The 20,328-nt window shown below is 33.4% G+C and overlaps 1 protein-coding gene across 7 annotated transcripts; it reads right to left on the bottom strand.

Moving 5' to 3' along the window:
- Nucleotides 1-1,812: 1,812 nt before the first annotated feature.
- On the bottom strand, nt 1,813-18,310 carry LOC130976085 (E3 ubiquitin-protein ligase UPL6-like). Of its 7 annotated transcripts, none has more exons than XM_057900838.1 (26): nt 17,778-18,301; nt 16,094-16,191; nt 13,952-14,079; nt 12,148-12,259; nt 11,635-11,815; nt 11,268-11,450; nt 10,520-10,702; nt 10,096-10,171; nt 9,245-9,366; nt 8,837-9,138; nt 8,523-8,619; nt 7,625-7,768; nt 7,110-7,193; nt 6,941-7,027; nt 6,635-6,805; nt 6,418-6,543; nt 5,967-6,065; nt 5,421-5,488; nt 4,855-4,921; nt 4,057-4,227; nt 3,888-3,977; nt 3,407-3,487; nt 3,087-3,160; nt 2,932-3,003; nt 2,740-2,829; nt 1,813-2,261 (listed from the first exon to the last, which is right to left on the bottom strand). In XM_057900838.1, the coding sequence occupies exons 1-26, from the start codon at nt 17,934-17,936 to the stop codon at nt 2,195-2,197; spliced, it is 3,132 nt and encodes a 1,043-aa protein (XP_057756821.1). In that variant the 5' UTR covers nt 17,937-18,301; the 3' UTR covers nt 1,813-2,194. The 7 variants fall into 7 exon arrangements, with proteins under 7 accessions (XP_057756821.1, XP_057756823.1, XP_057756824.1 ...); XM_057900840.1 differs by having other exon boundaries at nt 9,245-9,360; nt 17,778-18,300; XM_057900841.1 differs by having other exon boundaries at nt 6,635-6,775; nt 17,778-18,298.
- Nucleotides 18,311-20,328: the final 2,018 nt, after the last annotated feature.

The raw sequence follows: 20,328 nt of genomic DNA on the forward strand, positions 1-20,328 counted from the left end.
CAAGAATCCATGATAGAGATCAAAGCAAAGAATAAATTCTCTCAAGAGCTTGTGCGAGACATTCAATTCTGGGATATGTCTCAGTACACCCAATCCCATTTCATCAACGATAGCTTTCTTTTGTTCACTCAAGTTGGCGAATACCTTAACTATCGATCTCGTTGAGCATCTCAAATCGTGAGTTTTCTGCAAGGATTTCAAACATTATGTTATATAATATATTTATAATACAAAAATAGAGTTGATTTAATGTGTATATGCTTACATTGTAATGTGACTTCTCCTTTTTTGAGATAGTCTTCTTTTTCATTTTGAATGTAAGGAATAAAAAATTTGGTCAATACTTAACAACAACATCAAGTGAACCTCAATTAATTCACAAATGAACCGAAATTAGTTCAGATTTGAACAAAAACTAATTAAACAAGCACACATGAACAAGTTCCATCAAATTTAAGCGAAACGAAACCAAATGAACCTAAATTAAACTAAGAAATAAACCTAAATTTCTTAAGAAATAAAAAATTTGTTCAATCCTTAACAGCAGCATAAGGTGAACCTCGGTCAATTTACAAATGAACCGAAATTGATTCATATTTGAACAAAAACTAACTAAACAACCCCACAAGAATAAGTTCAACAAATTCAAGTGAAACCAAACCAAATGAACCTAAATTTCTTAAGGTATAACAAATTTGGTCAATACTTAATAGTAGCATCAAGTGAACCTCATTTAATTCACAAATGAACCAAATTTGGTTCAGATTTGAACAAAAAATCATAAAGACTCAATTAACAAGAAAAACACATTCAATTCATTTCTGCATGCAAATGAACTCAATTAAACTAAAAAATGAACCAAATTATTTATCAGAACCAATAAACCAACAACACAGTTCTATTCGATGCCCTAGTTACAGAGAAAAAAAAACTGAATCAGAAAAACTCGATCTACTAAATGAACAAACTCGATCCAGTAAACCCTAAACCGAACTAGTAAAAATGCGAGAATTGCGAGAAGGTGCGAAGGAGAAGACTGAACATAATAACAAGTAGTTTTGTCAGTAACTTGAGAAATTTTTGTTGTTCTTTTTCTATGTTTTTTGTTGATGATCTCAAATGCACCACCGGATTTTGTAGTTGTTTCCGCAGAGAATTTGAAAGATTTTTGAGAGATTTTGATATAGATTTCAAATTCCTTTGTTGCAATTTTGAGTTGGAGAAATGAACAATTTTTCATATTCTAGCGCAAAGAGAGAGGTAACATTTGGGATTTGGGCGCATGTAACACGCTTTCATTAATGAGAGTGATTTTTGTTAGTATTGAACTTACTTGGTTAGACTTTGATGCAAAAAAACTTAGATGCATAGCTCAACTGTTATTACGTACACAAGGCAAAATTTAAACAACTCAACATTTAACCATGAACCCAAGTTGGTTTAAACATTATAACTTTAAACAAGTGTAAAATGAAAATTTGTAGTGTGTAAAATTGATATGTTCTTTGTACACTTGAAAATAAGCATAACGTATTCTTTAACAATGTTTATTATTTGGTTATCCATTCATTTACTAATGTTCCATGAATATTGTCATTTAACGGTTAGGCTATTACAAAGCATGTTCTCAAATTTAAATCAACTATTAATCTATTATAAATTTCCTATTTTATATTTTCTCTTTAAATTAAAGTAATATATATAGGCAGGACAGAAATCTCAATCGGAAAGGAAAACATAATCTCCATTCCCATTAACAATTTGTATGTAAATATTTCTTTGGTTATCTCAAAAGCAGATTTCTACATTCTTTTATTATGACAAGAAAACTATTATTAGAGGTACTTGTGCGAGAATAGAAATATCGTGAGTAGTTTCTACAATTATTTCTTCCTACAAAAACATTACAAAATATCCTAGTCCTAATCTATTTGAGATAATACAAAAACATCCTGCCAACACATTAACTTTACAAATAACTTTATATTTCAGTTATATTTACATTTAGACACAAATTGATGAACAAGATGAATATGAATATACATGTACATGTCATTTCTGTACTCGGCTCTCCTTATACCATTTGATTATTTGTTTGTAATTTTTGCTATTCTACTCTGGCAATTGCATTTAGTCATTCTCTGCAAGTGTGGAATCTAACCATGTGGTTGAACTAAAATTACACAGCCTCCATTTAACTCAAATCAAATCCAGCTTCGGCATTTATAGCATACAATAATTTGGTTTCCATTTGCTCCTTACTGCATTGGGATGTGAAAAAAATAGTTAAAGCAACAAAAAGAGAATGATGTAATTCAGCAGAAGAGTTATTAATAGAAAACGAAAACACTTTCTCAGGATTGCATTCAGACTGTATTTGACAAGTTTTTTCAGAAAGAAAATACAGACATGCCTAGGAAATGAAATTATAGCCAATATAGAAAGTTTTTTTCTCCATCTTTATCTCCATTGTCGCCAGTTTTTGGAAAGACAAAATTTGGCAAACTTTGTCTTCGAAAGAGATATATTGCCTGTTCTCTATAAGTCTCTTCCAAACAGATTTGCCACCAGATTCCATTGTCTGTATTTTTGTTTTGAAATAGTTATCAAATGTAGTCTGGTACATACATTTCCAATTCGGGCCTTTTTGAGTTCCACCAGACAAACAGGGTTTAGAACCAAAATTTCACTATTCTAAACTGCAAAGATAAGGCAAAACAATAGGGCACAGTGATAAACCTTGTATAAGGCGGAAGCTTGAGCAGATTCATACAAGTAGCTGATGTGGGTAATCGATCTAGGGCTTCATCAATAGCATTACCACCAGCCCTGAAAGAACATAAGTTAATTTCTGCTGTATGTACAAAAGTTGCTTCGAAAAACACAACTTTTTAAGTGAATGAATATACAATAAAAAATTAAAGCATTCACCTTTGTATGCAAAACAAAGGTTCAAGATACCGGAAACCAAGCAATGGTCCGCGAGAGCAGCCTGTCACAAATCTGAAAAGATGATAACTTTGTTAACCATACTAAGATCTGATATACATAAGAGCCACTAAATTCTATAATTATGTGTATCTTACTTCAAAAACTTTTTCTTGTTTTCCGTGGAAAATCCTTTGAGAACTTCCCAGAACATCTCAATCACATAATGCTCCTAAAAGAAGAAAAATATGTAGAATTCGTGAGAGTCAATAAGAACAGAGGTTGTTCAAGATAAAAGATGGTGATTATTTTGACAACATAGACAGGATAAGAACATAAGCCACTGCCTCTTTTCTTCCTTCTCCGCATAGCAAGAGATTTATTAGAGAGTAAGAGGTAAAGAGCTAACAAAAATTGCAAGGCCAAAGTTCAATCTAGGAACACTAATAAGCAAAAATGCCTGAGACAGATAAATTACGCTATGATAGCCTCCTGCATAATTTGTATGAAGTCGCAAATCATCAACATCCAAGCTGTCAAGTGAACCCGATATCAAAAGCTGCGGAAAATGATAATGTCAAACAACTTTTACTCAATAAAAAAAGTCACCATAAAAATTAAATTACAGATACAAGAAAATAAGTTCAGATTTACAAATCTACAGGACATTTGATAGACTCATACCAAGATTAATATAACATGCAAAACTAGCAACTAGAGATACTACTTATAAAGAATTGAATAGCGCAACAAAAGGAAGAGGAAGCATGGAAGGAACTAGTAAAAAAAATTTCAATTGAGGTAGAAACTGATTCAAGGCATGCAACATTAGTAAAAGCAAATTGAACAGTTGTCAATCCTATACATCATCAGGTCCACCAGGCAACAGTAAATATTAATAAATATATATCAACAAAACTGGCTTTTCAGGCTAAAAGTGGATCAGGTTATAAGAAAACCTGCAGTTCTTGCTCGTTAAACATATCAATCCAATCTTTCTGAATAAGTTGCTGAAATCCTCTCAGGAAATGAGAACTTTGTTGACGTATCTGAAACCATCATCATTCTTAAGTAAATCAAAACATAAATTGATTGTTACAAATACATCTATTTCAAATTAAACTTTACCTGAGAATTCAAGCGATGATTAGCTACAAGATGGATAAAAGTAATGACATTCTCATTAGTGACACGTTTGTTTGTCCCGCCAGGTAGGAGCTCCTCTTCAGTTTGTTCTCCATATTCATTGTTTACTATAACAAAGTATAGTTCCAACTCCGAAATGTTACCCTTGTAATGCTGTCAGTCACAAACAGATGAATCAGATCAAAGAGGACAATGCCATGCCACAGGAGCGGAGCTAGGATAAAATTTGGGGAGGGGCCAAAGTTTACACATAACTTATGAGAAAAAGTTGAAGGTTAGGGGGGGCAATGTATGAGTGGCTCTGCCCCTGCCATGCCATGCAAGCAATCTATGATCAGTTCTCCCAAACTATATGAGTTAAACTCCACCTCACCCCCAGGTACTCCGTACCCAAGACAATATAGCAATAAAGACCTTGTTGAACACCCCCACCCCCTGCCACAAAACACAAATAACCTTTGCTATTCTGGGGGTTATTATAATTTTTTTTTTAATTTAAAATGGTGAAAATTGACATAAATTTTTAGTGATAAGACTCTATTGTTGTTGGTCCTCTAATGACAATTTACGCAATCATATTAGCACTAGAAGATCAAGCAAATCAGCCCTTAAAAAGTTGAACCTGAGTGTGCTAGTTGACATTTGAGGACAAATTTAATGTCAAATAAAGGGAGGACTACCATGTGCACAAATATTTTTGGAAAACCAAGTGTACAATTATACTTAAAAGAACTGGAGTTTTCTCATAAACAAGACAAATGAGAACTAATATTATATTACCTTTAGAAATATAAGATGACGATACAATTCTGGGTCCAAAGATGGCAAGTCATTCAAATAGTTGTGCCTGATAGGAGGGAAATAAAAGCTGTGAGCAAACAGGAAGTATCCATTTATTTTTTGATAAAAGAAGAAACACTAACAAAGAGAGAAGGATGTTACAGAAGGCATGGAGGACCAGAAATTCTCAATTCACAAAATACTAGGTTAGAACACCCCCCCCCCCCCCCCCCCCCCAAAAAAAAAAAAAAAAAAAACCACAACAAAGCTTTCAGTCTCTCTGCATATCCGAGTCTGAGGGAGACAGCCCTCTAAAGAGATCACGCAACTTGTACCAAGTAGAAGAAGCAAGGCACCACTTATAGCACAATAATTTCTCATCATACATGTTAATCTACTAAACTTTTTATAGATGTTCACAGAAAATTCATTTTAAGATATTCAATATATTTGCCACAATGGACATGGAAGCTAACACTACAGCATCTAATAATTTAAGCATTCGGCAACTTCAAGTTAAATGAAAAAACTATCATAAGCACACTAAGAGACACCAGAAGTCTTACTTTAGTTTCAATTTGCTCAAAAAGAAAGTAGCAAATGGTAAATCAACCAGAATCCCTTCAAACATTGCCTGCAAGTGTAACTCGTAAGTGTGAAGTTCCAATCAAACAATCAATCAAGAAAAATATGCAGAAGTATCATTATCATTATTAGTGCCATGTCTGTGCCAATCCAACGTATTCTTATTTAGATGTTAGAAATAATATTTTTAACTGAAAACATGAAAAATTTACATTATGAGCTAAAAAGTTGCCAAAACATGAAACAGCTTATGAGGTTAGAGAGTTAAAAATAAAAAAATTAAGAAGATAACAATTCAAATAAAACCATGTGTAGGAATCTTTTTCATATATAGTACATTATCACCACCATTATTACAACAACAACAACAATAATAATAATGGTAGGACGCTGATCAATCAAATAAAAGTTAAAACTTAAAACCATGTTACCAAGATAACAGAATACCAAAATTAGAAGATTCAGTCACTATGCAAGGCCCCGCTGTATTAAAAAAGGACAAGAGGAAAGCGGAAACAAGAACACACCTTTGCAAGGAGTGTACCAAGAAAGTGGAAAAATTGAAGATGTTGCTCATGTATCATCCCTGATCCAGGATTGGGATAAAGCTGGTGATCTGCTGTTTCCTGTATAAATTGACCTTTTTCATCATAATGGAAAGCAATAAATCACAAGGTAAGCTTATCCATTTCCATTAATCCACGGTGACATGATATGGATATTTGGTGGTTGTTTTAATATGGACATTTCAGATGTCACACTTACACACTCCCCCCTAAACCATTTTAACCATATTTTTAGTTCCACATACACAATAGGTGCTACTTTAGTGCAAACTGCAAAGGCTTTGCTACAGTGTTCACAGTAATATCAATTCCAAAACTAATTCTCCTTAAAGCTTAAGCTATCATGAATGGTTTTATAATATTATATCTTGACAACTATAAAAAATAAAAAGTAGCACAGTGCTGAAATGACCTTAAATAATCCATACTGCACATCAAAGGCAGCACGTGTGATGTTCTCCATGAAATCTTTGAATATTCCACCTCCATCTATTCCAGCCTCTTCAACTCCAAATTCATTTACAAAACTCACACGAATCTGCACAAAGGATCATTTACTAATTACCATAAAGACCAGAACCAGGGAATGGCTAATAAACTCGAGGATAAGCCTCAGAAAAGGACATCACCAATCCCTGAAGATCATCTTCTGACAACTGGCTCATTTGATTATAAGCATCCTCCAAGATATGATCTCGTCTTATTCTGAATCTGTTTCTAGTAAATAAGGCCTGAGATCCATGTTGTTGCCGAACATCAGCTAGTTGAGACTGGTGAAAAAATAAATCAGCTAGTTGAGACTGGTGAAAAAATAAACAGGGCATAATCAAACATATGAAAAATGCCAGACTCCAAAACTGTTCACTGCCATCCATTGCAATATGATACAAAATTGACCCAATATGAAGCAAATAAAAGTTCAGAACGATTCTTACAGTGAATATTTTAACCCTGCTTGTAAATGGTATCAACAAAGCAGCCTGTTTTAAAACTTCATTTGCTCGTGTCTTTTCCATCAAAGCCTGTGGAAAGAGGATTGTACAACTACCAAAATAAGTTTTCGTTAATTTTATCTAAAACCATAGTCTGCAGCAGAGATAATACCTGAGAGATGAAGGAGTCATTCACCCCATCAGCATGGAAGTCAGTGGGGGAAGTAAACTGTCGACGATTGTTCCAATCTTGCAGCTATCAGAAAGAATCAAAAGGAAAGTCAGAAAAGGATAAACAAAATTAGTGTGCATATTGGTCACAAATACATATAGATACCTATTCAGGGAACAGATACCGAAATCTTTTAATATATATAAAAGTAAAATTAGAACTGGGAAAACCTCTAAATATCATTTTGTTTAATAGGAAAGCATATAGAAGGCTAAGAAGAGTGAAAACACGACTAAAAAGAGGTCAAGATATCCTTTAAAATGGAATAGCAAAAATAAAACAAAAGCAAGAAAATAAGTGGCAAAATCCCTACCCCAAAGTAGAAAACATAAATTTATAAAAGATAATTCCCTCAAAATATTTATAACCAAGAACCACAGAAGCCATTAATATGTACGTATCCCTAAGTATATAACAAAGGAATAGAATAACAATGTTTGTTGCTACGGTTCTACCTGGGAGAGCAGCTCAGAGACCACAATGCTAACCCTCTGTTGAATGGCTTCAATAGATTGCCTTTTACTAACCGTGGTAACTGGAACAGATTTTACTGGAGTAGCAGATGATGTATGATTCACCCACAACAACTGCCACAGAACCTGTGGAAGCAGCAAAGTTAACTTAAATTCACTCCAACTTCAAATAAGGTCATATAGTTTTATTGTATAGAGCATTTTTGATAAAACCCTTGGCAGCAATGCAATATAGTGGCCAAGACTACTACCTTTCCATGACGCAACAACTCCAGTTCTCTGGACTTGGATATTCACGTGGATATACAACCTTGCAAAGATTAAAGGCACCTTACTTCTATTGCTTTAGAAGCATGGGTATTCCTAAATTGTTGTCATACCTGTACCAAATACTTATCTGGTACTAGTACTTATTGGGTTAATCCCAATATCACTTCAATACAATTTTAGTCTAAATTAAACAAATAGATTTTCTGGGTCTGTTACTGGGTTTGATCTTTTACTAAAAACAACACATTGCTATTTAACTACCTTCAAAACCTCTTCTGCCTTCTTTTTTAATTTTTTTCCCTATGCTTATGTTTTGATTTTTGCAATGTCTCTGCTTAAAATTTTATAATATATTTCGTCATATCCATATCCTAGTTTTGAAAATCATGTTACATACGTAGCAGTACTAGTAAATGTATCCATGTAACTCTTGCTCATGGTTCAAAGAGAAAAGGTAAAAAGGAAAGAGAAAAAAAGGAAGGGGGGGGGGGGGGGGGGGTTCATTCAGCAACACATCAATAAATTTCCTTTTCCCACGGACTACAGATGCCAACCTCAAAACTCTCAACAATTTTAATTAGAAAGGTAAATAATCCATAACAACCATTACCTGTTTTAACAGAATGATTAGGCTTCTAATGTCCTCCAGTGATAGTGGTTTCCCCTGCTCATAGAACTCCTCATTATCAACTATCATGAGCATGTGCCTGATGAACAAAAAATAGGATATAAATGAATTACCTAAAGTTCAAACTAGAACATGTAATTAAAAAGGTCAAAAGGCAGTGGCTCATAGACACAATAGTTGATGAATCCATATGACATCTTCTCTCTTTTTTGTTTTTTTTGGGTTAAAATGAAGATTATTAAGAGAGTACAATGCTAGGATCTATTAAACAAGTCAACAGTACAAAAGTTTCTTACTTGTAGACAGGACAGAATACAGCCAGAGGTAACAGCCAACCAGGTGCGTCACCAGAAAGGTAAGATAACCGCTCAGACAAAGATAACCATTGTTTATTCTCATGACACTGCTTCATAAATTTCCATAACATAGGAACAAGTTCGGTTCTGTAAGCAAGCACAGTCATAATCCTTTCAAGTGGCAATGTGTTGAAGATAACATATAAAAATCCACAAATAGCACCAACAGCTGCAACCTCCCGATCATCTGGCCCATAATCTGAACCATTGACAGATGAAATATCTCTAAATAACATATTTGTCTGCAGATGTCAAGAGATCACAATTCTAGATCAAATTTTTTCAGAAAAACACTACCAAAATTCTGTGGATGACACTAGATACAAATGTCATTACAAAATAGCATACCAATTGTAGAAGGAAGCGAGTATCTATGGCATTGCAAATTTGTTGCTCCAATTTCCTGTCCAAAGCTACTTCCATGACTTCATCATCACCAGTGTCATCCTCACGAGTCACGGAATCTGAAACTAACAGTCACCAGTCACCATTAAGAGAGAGAGAGAGAGAGAGAGAGAGAGAGAGAGAGGGGGGGGGGGGGAGGGGAGGACTGCATGAGTGAGAACCATCTCAGTTTTTATAAAAGTGATGATAAATTTAATAATTATGATGAAGCAAAGTAGTCAAGCCACATCATCTTGCTCAAGTCTAATTCAGAAACAATAGTTCAGTTATTTTTGTGTAGTAAGATTACTAGCCTCTAATAAATAATTTGCTTTTAAGTACTTATAGAACAATGGATGTGCCATTTGACTTTTAAGCAATCTCTCAAGCGTCGGCATACACTTCAAAAGTCTTTGCAGGTAAAACAAGGCTGTATAGGCTTATAGCATACCGTATACCTAGCAGTTCTTTTGAGCATTTGGCTGGAGTGCAATTCCTAAAACTGTGTCTACACTGAAATTCGTTTTGGATAGAATTATGTTTTTTCCTGTCTAATGTTCTCCATCCATGGTTGTTACATATTTCAAGGGAGCTTCTCTTCTATGGAAGATATTAAACTGCCTGTTGCCTTTCTGAGACACTTAGGGTCACTGTTCTATTTTGTTTTATTCATTTTGGAGGACTGCTCATCCTCCCCATAAATGCATTTTCCTTCTTTCTACCTACTAACATATTTTTTAATTCAAAATAGTATATAAAAAGAATCTTCAGTCAAACAAAAATGAAAAATTCAACAGTGTGGTAAGAAAGCATACTTTCTTTCTTATTCAACAGTTTCAGCGATGGGTGTGACTCAAGCAAAAATGTAGCAATAGCTGCAAGGTCCATGGCCTGAATAGAAAAAAGAAAAATAAAAAAAAATCAATATTAAGATAAGATGAGGCTTTAAGCCAAGATTTATCAATTCAAAATATTGTAACTCTCCTCCATGTACCCTCACAAATGAAATTCTCATCTTAAACCACATTAAAGCAAACTCAAAGTCTCAAACTAAAATAATTCCTTTAAATAAAGGTACAGAAAATACCAAAGCTCGCTAACTGCATCAAATGTATTACATCAAGGAAAAAAATTTAAAAAAAAAAGGTTGAGCCAGATAAAAGCACACAAGATATATGAAGCAATTTAAACTTAGAATGATAATAAAAGATGGTAAACTGCAATGACTAATCTCATTACCATATCAAACGAACAGTCAGGTTGTGACAAAGCAATTCCCGCGGTTTCTAATATATTTCCAAGCAGACAAGCATAGGTAGGAATTTCATCAGATATGTCCTTAGGTAGAAAATTGATTAGATCTGGAACAAGAGTTGCCATCTGATGAACATAATGTTGATTCAGGTCTTGTGTTGCATAAACCTGAGAAGCAAACATAACCCAGTTTCTCACAAGATTTGCCAGAGTCAATAGAAACCAAATAGTTCTGGCACATCAACAAACTCTAGCACGCAGGCAGGACATATAAAAAAGGAATAGCAACCATTGGGAGCCTAAGCAATAAAAGGTACAGGAATAATAATTCACTTTTAATAAGTTTGAGATCTCCCCACTTCCTCCCAGGGTTTTCACATTGTTAGTTGCATATCAATTGATTGTGAATGGTATCAACAAGATAGAATACAAGCTAAGGTTGCAGTATAATATTTCCTACTGATGACCTAAAGGAGATTAAAATTCACTAAAAAAATGTTTGAGGCTGGACCTGAGTACTTTCTTAGAGTGGTTCCCAGTGAATTCCCCAAACCAAGGTTTCAATAGTAATTTTCTAGATCTTGTAAACTATATAACATCTTATCTTATATTTGTTTCTCTCTTGATATGTTCAAAACATATGCAGATTCCTGATGATTAGCACCTCTCACCCTCCACTTATCACCCAAATAAAGAAAAAAGAACCATCAAATAGAATTGGTACAAAACATACCTGTCTTAAGTCTGGAAAAGCATCCCACAGGAACGGAATTGTAAGGATTTGCGAAGAGAAGCCATATCTTAGATCAAAATATGAACAAATACATGGCTTCTGACCAATATGACACATTACAACAGTAAGCACACGTTCCAATGATGATCCCTTTGCGGGGTAAATACGATTATCTACATCATCCTGGAGCAGATCATTAAGTTTAGGACTTTAAGCATTTATTTGCAAAATGGTATAAGAGGTCAAATTATATTGGTTATTTTAAACTATCAATATAAAAAAGTAAATTCATAATATATTTAAGTGAAAGTTTCTTGAAACCCATTAAGGAACTTCAATAATAAATGTAAAAGGATTTATATGTTACCTTTGCTGTGAGAATAATCTCTCTAAGTAGACGAAATGCATTGTTTTGAAACATATGTCCTACTATCTTACAGCTCCATGGAAGTTTGATATCTATCAATAACACTAAAACTTCCAATAAAGGAATAGCTGTTACACTAGATTCCTCAGGAGCCAATAAAAATTGATCCTTCAACTGATTTCTGTCCAGTGAAAAAAAAAAATAATAAGCAAGATAGCACAAGAAACCTGAAAACAAGCGGTACATAGAAAAGTTTATCTACCAAACAAAAAAGAGATTTTTAAAGTAATGCTTCAAAAGAAATAGTATAGCAACAACAAAAACCATGCTGAATATCCTTCAAAAGGTTCCATAACAAGTTCGGTTTCCAGGTTATGTCATAAGATACATATAAATCACCTAATATTGAAGCACAAGAGAGTGGAAGTAATGTTGCCCCCTTCTGACCATCATATGCATGTTATATTTGGAACTCCCATAGAAAGTAATGAAGTTAAATCCAATGAATCCTACCTATTCTGATGTAAGGCTCGAATACAAGTATATACCAACTGCTTCACCCGGTAGTTGACCAGAGGACAAGTGGATGAGTAATCTAGACCAGAAAAAAGCCCCACAACGTCCCCTGTTGCATATATTTCATTAGTTTTAACCCCAACATTACATATTACAGAAACAGCAAGGATGTAGGCAAATATTTATGAAATTTCAATTTGCTTCACTTCTAACAAGCACAAGAGATATATAATTGAGAAAAATAGTTACATATTTCAATTTTTAGTACCATGTAGAAGAAAACTAATCACATTTAAATCTGTTAGTCGATTTTCTTTTTCTATTCTTTTCTAAGATATCGACACCTTTGGCTGCGTTTGTTTCTGAGAACAGGACAGGACAAGACACTGAGAACATAACAGGACAAGACACTGATGGACAGAGACACAAAATTTTGTGTTCTTGTATTCTGTTTGGTGATAAATTAGAACAAATTATGAAAATCTAATTTATTCTCATTTTTTTTCATTCAAAAAATTTGAGATGAAAAATATAATAATAAAAAAATATAATTATGAAAAATTAATAAAAATAATGAAAAAAGAATGAAAAATAAGTTGTGTCCCTTGTTAGTGTCCCTGCGTCCTTCCTGTCAAGATGGACACAAAATACACTAATTCAGTGTCTTTGGACACACTGTCTCTATCCATGTCTCCTCTGTCAAACATGATTTTGTGTCTCTGTGTCCATGTCTCAGTGTCCTGTCTTTGTAAACAAACGCAGCCTTTGTGTCTCTATGCCATCCAAAAATATAATGAGACATCTAAATTCATCCTTGGCCGAACAATCAACATAAGGCTCAACACAGAAAAATTCAAAGGAAAAAGAATAAAGCTTCAACCAATTCCTTAATTGAACTATCCTCATAAAACCATCTGAAATATGTTCACGTTTTTCCATATAAAACCCACTGTGAAGACATCCCCATCAAAGACAAGAGATTGAGATGGTAGGCAGATTAGTTGCACAAACTGATGAAGCTTGGAAAATTAAATGCCAAGGGAAAGAGGTAATTAAGTCATGAGAGGATGTATGGAGAAACAATAAAAGATAATACCCCAAACCAATTCTATCCACTTTTGTAAATCAACTAAAAATCAACATATCTTTGGCTTACATAACCAGTCAGAAGGGTAGATGAAATTGAAGATGGACAAGAGGTGAAAGGCAGAGGAAGACCTAAGAAGACCATCTACGAGGTGGTCAAACGAGACCTACATGTAAACAGTCTCTCTATAGACATAATACATGACATAGCTCAATGGCATCGTTTGATTCATGAAGCCGATCCCACCTAGTGGGACAACGCTTTGTTGTTGTTGTTGTTGTTGTTGTCAAGAGTGGAAAGTCTTAGGTAACCCTTACTGAAAAGAAAAATCACCTAAAGTGGTTTGATCAAATATGACCAACAGAGGGTCTAATGAGAAAATGAGATCAGTGGGAAAATATTCCTATTAAGGGTCAAGGATAAGGAGATATCATTAGAGAAGATTATGTTCCAAATTTTAAACATGTTCTGAATTCTTTACAAAATTTATTTTTGGATAGTAAAAGATGGTGTCAATTTATCAATATTAGTTGGCTCCACCAGTAGATAAGGTTGTTTTTGTTGTTTGGTTAATATAAATACTTTTTGAAGGGTAGATAGGTTAACTGTAAAGGAAATAAAAATTTGCAAAATCTAGCTGAAAATTCTATAACCAATAGCAGTAGAAAATAAACTGCATAAACCATGCCTAAAGGATTGCTGATTGACAATTACCACTCTGTTGAACAAACTGTTGAAGCAGTCGACAAATATTCACAAGAGCTAAAACATCATCATTATTTTCTGCATTAAAGAAAAAGAGGAACTGCCGGAGGAAATCAGAATCTGGACCAAAAGCACTCCTGAATGCACACAAAATGGTATTAATTTGAGCTGTCATGGTGCAATGCTCAGTGAAAAACATGCTAAAGAATATATCAATAATTTTTAAAGAAATGGTTACTGAAAGATCGTTAGTAGGTCTCATGTAACAACTAGTTATTATAGCCATGTGTTGCATGCTGTTCTAATCTAATATTTATGGAATTGATAAATGAATAGTATGTTTAACTTGTTTCACCTTAAGATATGTTTGTAATAAAAGATGTTTAGAAGAAAAATTTTGGTCAAATTTTTTAAAGCAAAACAAATCAATCTAAATATAGTCAATAAGCATGATCTCACTGTCATGTGATTGGCTACATTAGATGATCAGACAATGCCTCAAAAATCTATTGTAAATCATGTCAACGATCAAACCATTAAAATTTAAATCCCTTCTGATAGTATCACCTATAATTATTCTAGATCTCCCTTTCCAATCATTGGATTACTTTCCATCTAATCTACTTTCATTATTCCCACAATTTTCTCCCTAATGCATTCATTCTTTATCACATCTGGTCTATTATGTCCAATAAGCTAATGCAAGTTGCAACATCCTCATCTTGGCAATCTTACTTCCTTATTAGCATTTTTGCTTCTAACACTTAATATCCCATGCAAAATTTCCAATCATATAACTAGACAGTAAACTTTTCCTTTAAGCATGGAGAATACATGTTTTTTTTATCATAGATAACATCTTAAACACTAACCCATTTCAATTATTAAATACATCTTCCTCTATTTCCACATCATTATGGATGATGAATCTAAGATACTCATGTGACATATGGTATTCTTGCCATTTTTACCTCAAAGTTTGGATGAATTCTTGCTAAGCCTACAATTGATATATTTCACCTTACATCTAGTTAAATGCTCTTAAAACTTGTCACTACAGCTTTGCCTTCCCATTTATTTCCTCTCTCTTCTCTCCTATTAACCCTATTATCATGCATGAACCATGATACAAAATATTGATATCTCTAATAAACATATCAGAGACCAGGGATAAAAAAAAGGCGAGAATCAGATCTGACTTTGGTGCAACCCAATTATAGGTGCGGGGAAGAACTTCTATTTCCTTGTCTTCTTACACTAGTGCTGACCCACTAGTCATGAACCTATGAGTAATCCAAATTCCTTTCTTTTCTTAAAGCCTTCTACAAAACCTCATTTGGTGCCCTATTTTACAACGTTTACAAATCAATAAAACCATATATAAATATGTTGATCTACAACACATAGTCCACCAATCTTCGTAGTAACTACATTGATTCCATTCCAGACCACCAGACAATCAAGCATAAAACCAAACTTTGTTTTCTATAATGTGAATCTCTTGCCTTAGGGGCTGTTTATGAGTTTGGAGTTTGGAAAGTGAGGGAGGGAGAAGGCTTGTAGTATAAAATTTACATTATAAGCCTTTAGTTCTCCTCCCTTTCCCTCCAACACCCAATTCACTTAAGAATCCGTTAATCCCTATGGCTGATGATAAGGTAGATCCCTATTTTATTTTTATTTTCCTTTTTTTTTAAAAAAAAAAAAGAAGAATATCATTAAGATGGACAGAAAAATAATAGAGAGAGATTGAAGGAGGATAAAAGATTCTCTATACAATAGCGAAAAAATAGCCACAATGTATTTGAATTTAACTTACTAGTTGTCTTGATGGAATCATTAATTATTCCTAGACTTCATATAATCTTGCAAAGAATGAAATTTTAAAAAATGAAACAATGAAATTTCAAAAAGAAAATGAATGAAAAATTGAATAAGAAAAATAAAGTAATAGATTAAAATTTTAGAAATGAAGATTTTGGCACAATGCACAGCTTTCTCAGAAGAACTGAAAAAGTGAAAAGACCAAAAAGTAAAAACAAAAAAGAGATAAGAAAATAAAGGAATCAAAATAAAATTTAGGAAAAATGCCTTGTGACAGTTTCAGTGGAAGAACTTTAAAAATATCATAGATGCAATATCTAATTTTACCTGTCTAAATTCTGGCAGTACTTCCCATAGATTTTATGGCATTTTTCTCGCAGCTTAGACTGTTCATTCCGGACAACTTTTCTCCCTCTGTAGCATTTCTGTAGCAAGAATTGCTCAATAATTTGCAAGAAACTTATGAAATGTAGATTACCACTCATAATTATTATGATAAAAGAAGTATCATTAAGACCAAGAGATGAATAATACAAGGACTATCTATGTGGCATAGGTTTCCAATATCTCAATATGCCTAAAAGGGAAAGACCTCTAAAAATGTATGAGGTTTACACCCAACAGATGCTAAATGTCTAATCCTATCCCATAAAACTCGCTTGTGTGACAATCTATCTGTGCAGGAATAGCGCTCCAACCAAATTATCCAAATGGTGAAGATTACCCCTCACCATCAATTTGCCTTCCCATTGATAGTTATGCATTTTATTGAATTACTACAAGCATGAAATTAAAACCTAGCTGGCTAAACTCAAAACTCTAAACCCCTAAACCTAGTTGGAGTTTGGTAAGAATAGGCCCTCTTAAAGGTCGAGATGTTAGGTCAAGATTCATGAATGATTATGACCTCAATATAAAATGCCAAAGCTAAAGCCACTATCCAGTGGAATAGATCCTCTGAATTGGAAAATCCACTAGACCATGTCAAGTATGAATTTATACCACTGATTGAACAATCTTGGTGACACATGTTAGAACTCACCTTATCATTTAGTGAAGAAATTTTGCACTTGACTGGAAAATCCACTTGACGATGTCAAGTGTGAATATTGATTTAACACTCCTATTGGACCCCTACTCACCTTCTCAATTAGTGATGATAATACACACTTGACATTCTTCTATCACAAAACAACACCAAAACTCTCTTCCATTTCATCAATCCGGCTTGAATCTCAATTACATCTCTCTTTTCCCCCAACAATGAATGTAATGAATCCAAGATAATCAAGTTGTGCAACTTCTATGTGGTGTAATGACCAATTTCCAAGTTAAAATTTGCTTGCTTCTTGCTGAACTGATGTTCCATGCACTCCTCCTAGCTTCTACTTAAATAAAAGTAATGTGCTCCACAGCTATTCTCCATGAATCACAGCCTAAGCCTCTAACTTGCCATCTATTTCCTCTCTCAACTCTCTAAGACTATATCATTTGCAAATAAAACACATTATTAGGTAAGTGAACCAATGACTTTGGACTCATTTCATTTTCAAAGACCCTAAACGATATTGAATTTTTCTTTTATTTGTTTTTTTTTTTCTTTTTATGCTACAAGATTGCCTTTTTCTAGACTCAATTCACTTGGCCAATGCATAATACAAATAAAATTCCGGAGGAATTTTACACTACATAATCCAATGATCCTTTTGTAAACCAAATAGGAATATGCCAAGTCTACTAATATTTAATGCTTCCTTTAATAACATTAGCACAGATTAAGAAATTATATCACTTATCACTCCTTAACCCAACAACAACAGCAACTTTACAATTCCAAAGTCATAAAAATTAAAAAACCAGTAACAGATACAAATCCGCTAAATAAAAGAAAATAAAACAAAGGAAGAAAAGCACATTCACTTGCTTATCCATTATCTATCATTTAACATCACAAACAACCTAACAGATTGAGTAATTTAAAAATCAAATAAAATAAAATTGCACCAGGAACCTGAATCTTAATCGCAGCAGAATTCTGCTGGCGCAACCACATGCGGCGATTTCGCTCCAACCTTGTCTGCTCCAGAAGATTCTTCCGGTCCCTTTCCTTCGAGCTGCGACCACCTAAATCAATGCGCTTACGCGTCGAAGGATCACCGCTGAAGAACATGATTATTACTTCACCTGAATCTTCTCCTTTATTCCTTTCGTTCAATTTGTTCACTGCACGAGTTTTGGGGCCAAAAATCCGCGGCCTAAACACTGGAAGCGAATCTGCAATTGAGGCGCAGTTGAAAATCTCGCGAATGTGAATGAGTTTTGCGACGAGAAAATGGGGAACGAAACGAAACGAGTGATGAGTTATTTGTTTGAAACGCGAGAAAGAGGAAGCAGGTGAGGTGAGGTAGGTAGGAATATATAAAGAGCGAGAGCTCCGAAAGGAGGAGGCACTGTTCTGAATTCTGATTAGGAAAATAAAAAAAAAATGTGAATTACGTGCATTGCATGGTGAAAGAAAAAATACGAAAATGAAAAAAATTAATAAAATTGGAATTTTGGTTTTGCAGAAACGGTTTCTGAGGTGACGTAGGAAACGAACTGTGTGTGCAGTTGAAGGAGACGTTAAAGAGGAAAGAAGCACTTACACTGTTACACATACCTCGTTCAAGAGAAATTCTTATAAATTCCGAGAGAATTAGTGATTATTCTCATTTTTTAATTTAAATTTAAAAAATAATAATAAAATAATATTAAATTTTAAATTTTAAACCTTACATCTTAAATTATAAAATTCTAAATTTAAAATCTTAAAATAGAAACAAACATCTAATTAACAAAATAATGAATTAATGACATAATGTAAAAAAGATTTCATTTATTTTCAAAATGCAGAAGAAATTTTCCTCATTTAAAAATAAAAAATATTGGAAAGAACTATTTTTCACAAAAAGTAATTATTATTTATTTATTTTAATTTTTAATTTTAATTCATTTACTATTTTATTGTTAATTTTGTCATTAATTATTAGTTAAAAGTTGATTATTTAATAAAATTATATTTGTAATTGTTCCGGGAGTTATTTGAAACGGTGATTTGGGTTTCAACGTGAGGTCTAGACTACTTTTTGAGGCTGCATCGGATTTGTGCTGGTGTCGAAGTGTCGCCATCCGAGTTCCTCATGAGGAGGTAGGGGTGATACTTGTAAGACCCAGAATTTTTAGAAAAATCTTACTATGAGCTAATTTTAATTTATTTATTCATTAAAGATTTTAATCTCAAAAATTATTTTATTATAGATAATTAAAACAAAATTTGATAAATTGAATTTAAAATAAATTAAGATTTTATCTGATTTTACAATTATTGAGTATTTTCTATATTTAAATTAGGGGTGTGCACGGACCGACCCGACCCGAAGATCCAGCCCAGCCTCGAACACCTTAGGGGCTAATTTAGTGCGATTTCACCGGGTCTAAGGCTGGGTAAGGGTCTCAAAAATAGACCTGGTCATTATTTCGGGTCGGGTCCGGGACATGGCTCGGGTCACCCGAACTCGGCCCGGTGACCCAATCATCATACACAATTAATATTTTGTGTTATTAGTGATAGATGATGTCTATTTTTATGTGGAATTTAAGTATTGTAAATCTTAATATTTTGTGTTATTAGTTATTATAAGACTATAAGTTAATGTTTTATGTTTAAAATGTACAAGATTTTAGACTAATATATAATATTGTGTTATTTGTATTGATTTAAATATTTAGTGTTATTAGAAAATATTAGTATTGATTATGGTTATACTTTATTTTAGAGAAGAGTTGGTTCTTATTATATTTTTCTAAGTGAATTTTACCATGTCAAATAATAGTTGGAATCTTGGAAATTTGGATATTTTCACATGCTAGCTTATAAGAAGGTATCAAGGTAATGTAATGTTAACGGCCCGGTTTTCACCGGTTTTTACCCGGTATAATCGTGATCGAAAGTGTATAGGTTTCATCGGGTCCGGGACTAATAAATAGGCCCGGTATTTATTTCGGGTCGGATCTGGATCACATCAAACCAAGTTTTACCCGACTCATGCACACCCCTAATTTAAATTATAAAATTTAGTAGTCCTAAAAGATTAAGAATTTTATATAATTTAGTTTAAATAATTAAGCATATGAAATTTAATGCTCTTTTATAAACAAAGAAAATAAATTATATTATCTCTAATTTTAAATTAGAATACTTGATTAAAAATTAATTAAAAAATTAATAATTAAAAAATATTCTTAAAAATAAATTTAAGAAATTAAACTAAATTTTAAATTTATACATTATACCCTAATTTTATTAAAATTATCCTAATCTATAACCTTAATTTTACCCTAACTCTACTCACACTTCCTAACCCCAAACCCTCCATCGCCACACGCCTTTCCCCAAATGCAACACAGCTTTAAAAAAAAACAAAGGAAGGAAGAAAAGGAAAAGAGAAAAAGAGATTCGCGAGAAGAGAGGAAGAGAGTTGCAATCGAGAAAGGGATGAGATGAGAGCGACGCGCTACCAGTT

This window comes from Arachis stenosperma, chromosome 4 (genome assembly GCF_014773155.1).
Source record: "Arachis stenosperma cultivar V10309 chromosome 4, arast.V10309.gnm1.PFL2, whole genome shotgun sequence".
In the NCBI taxonomy this organism is placed as follows: Eukaryota; Viridiplantae; Streptophyta; class Magnoliopsida; order Fabales; family Fabaceae; genus Arachis; species Arachis stenosperma.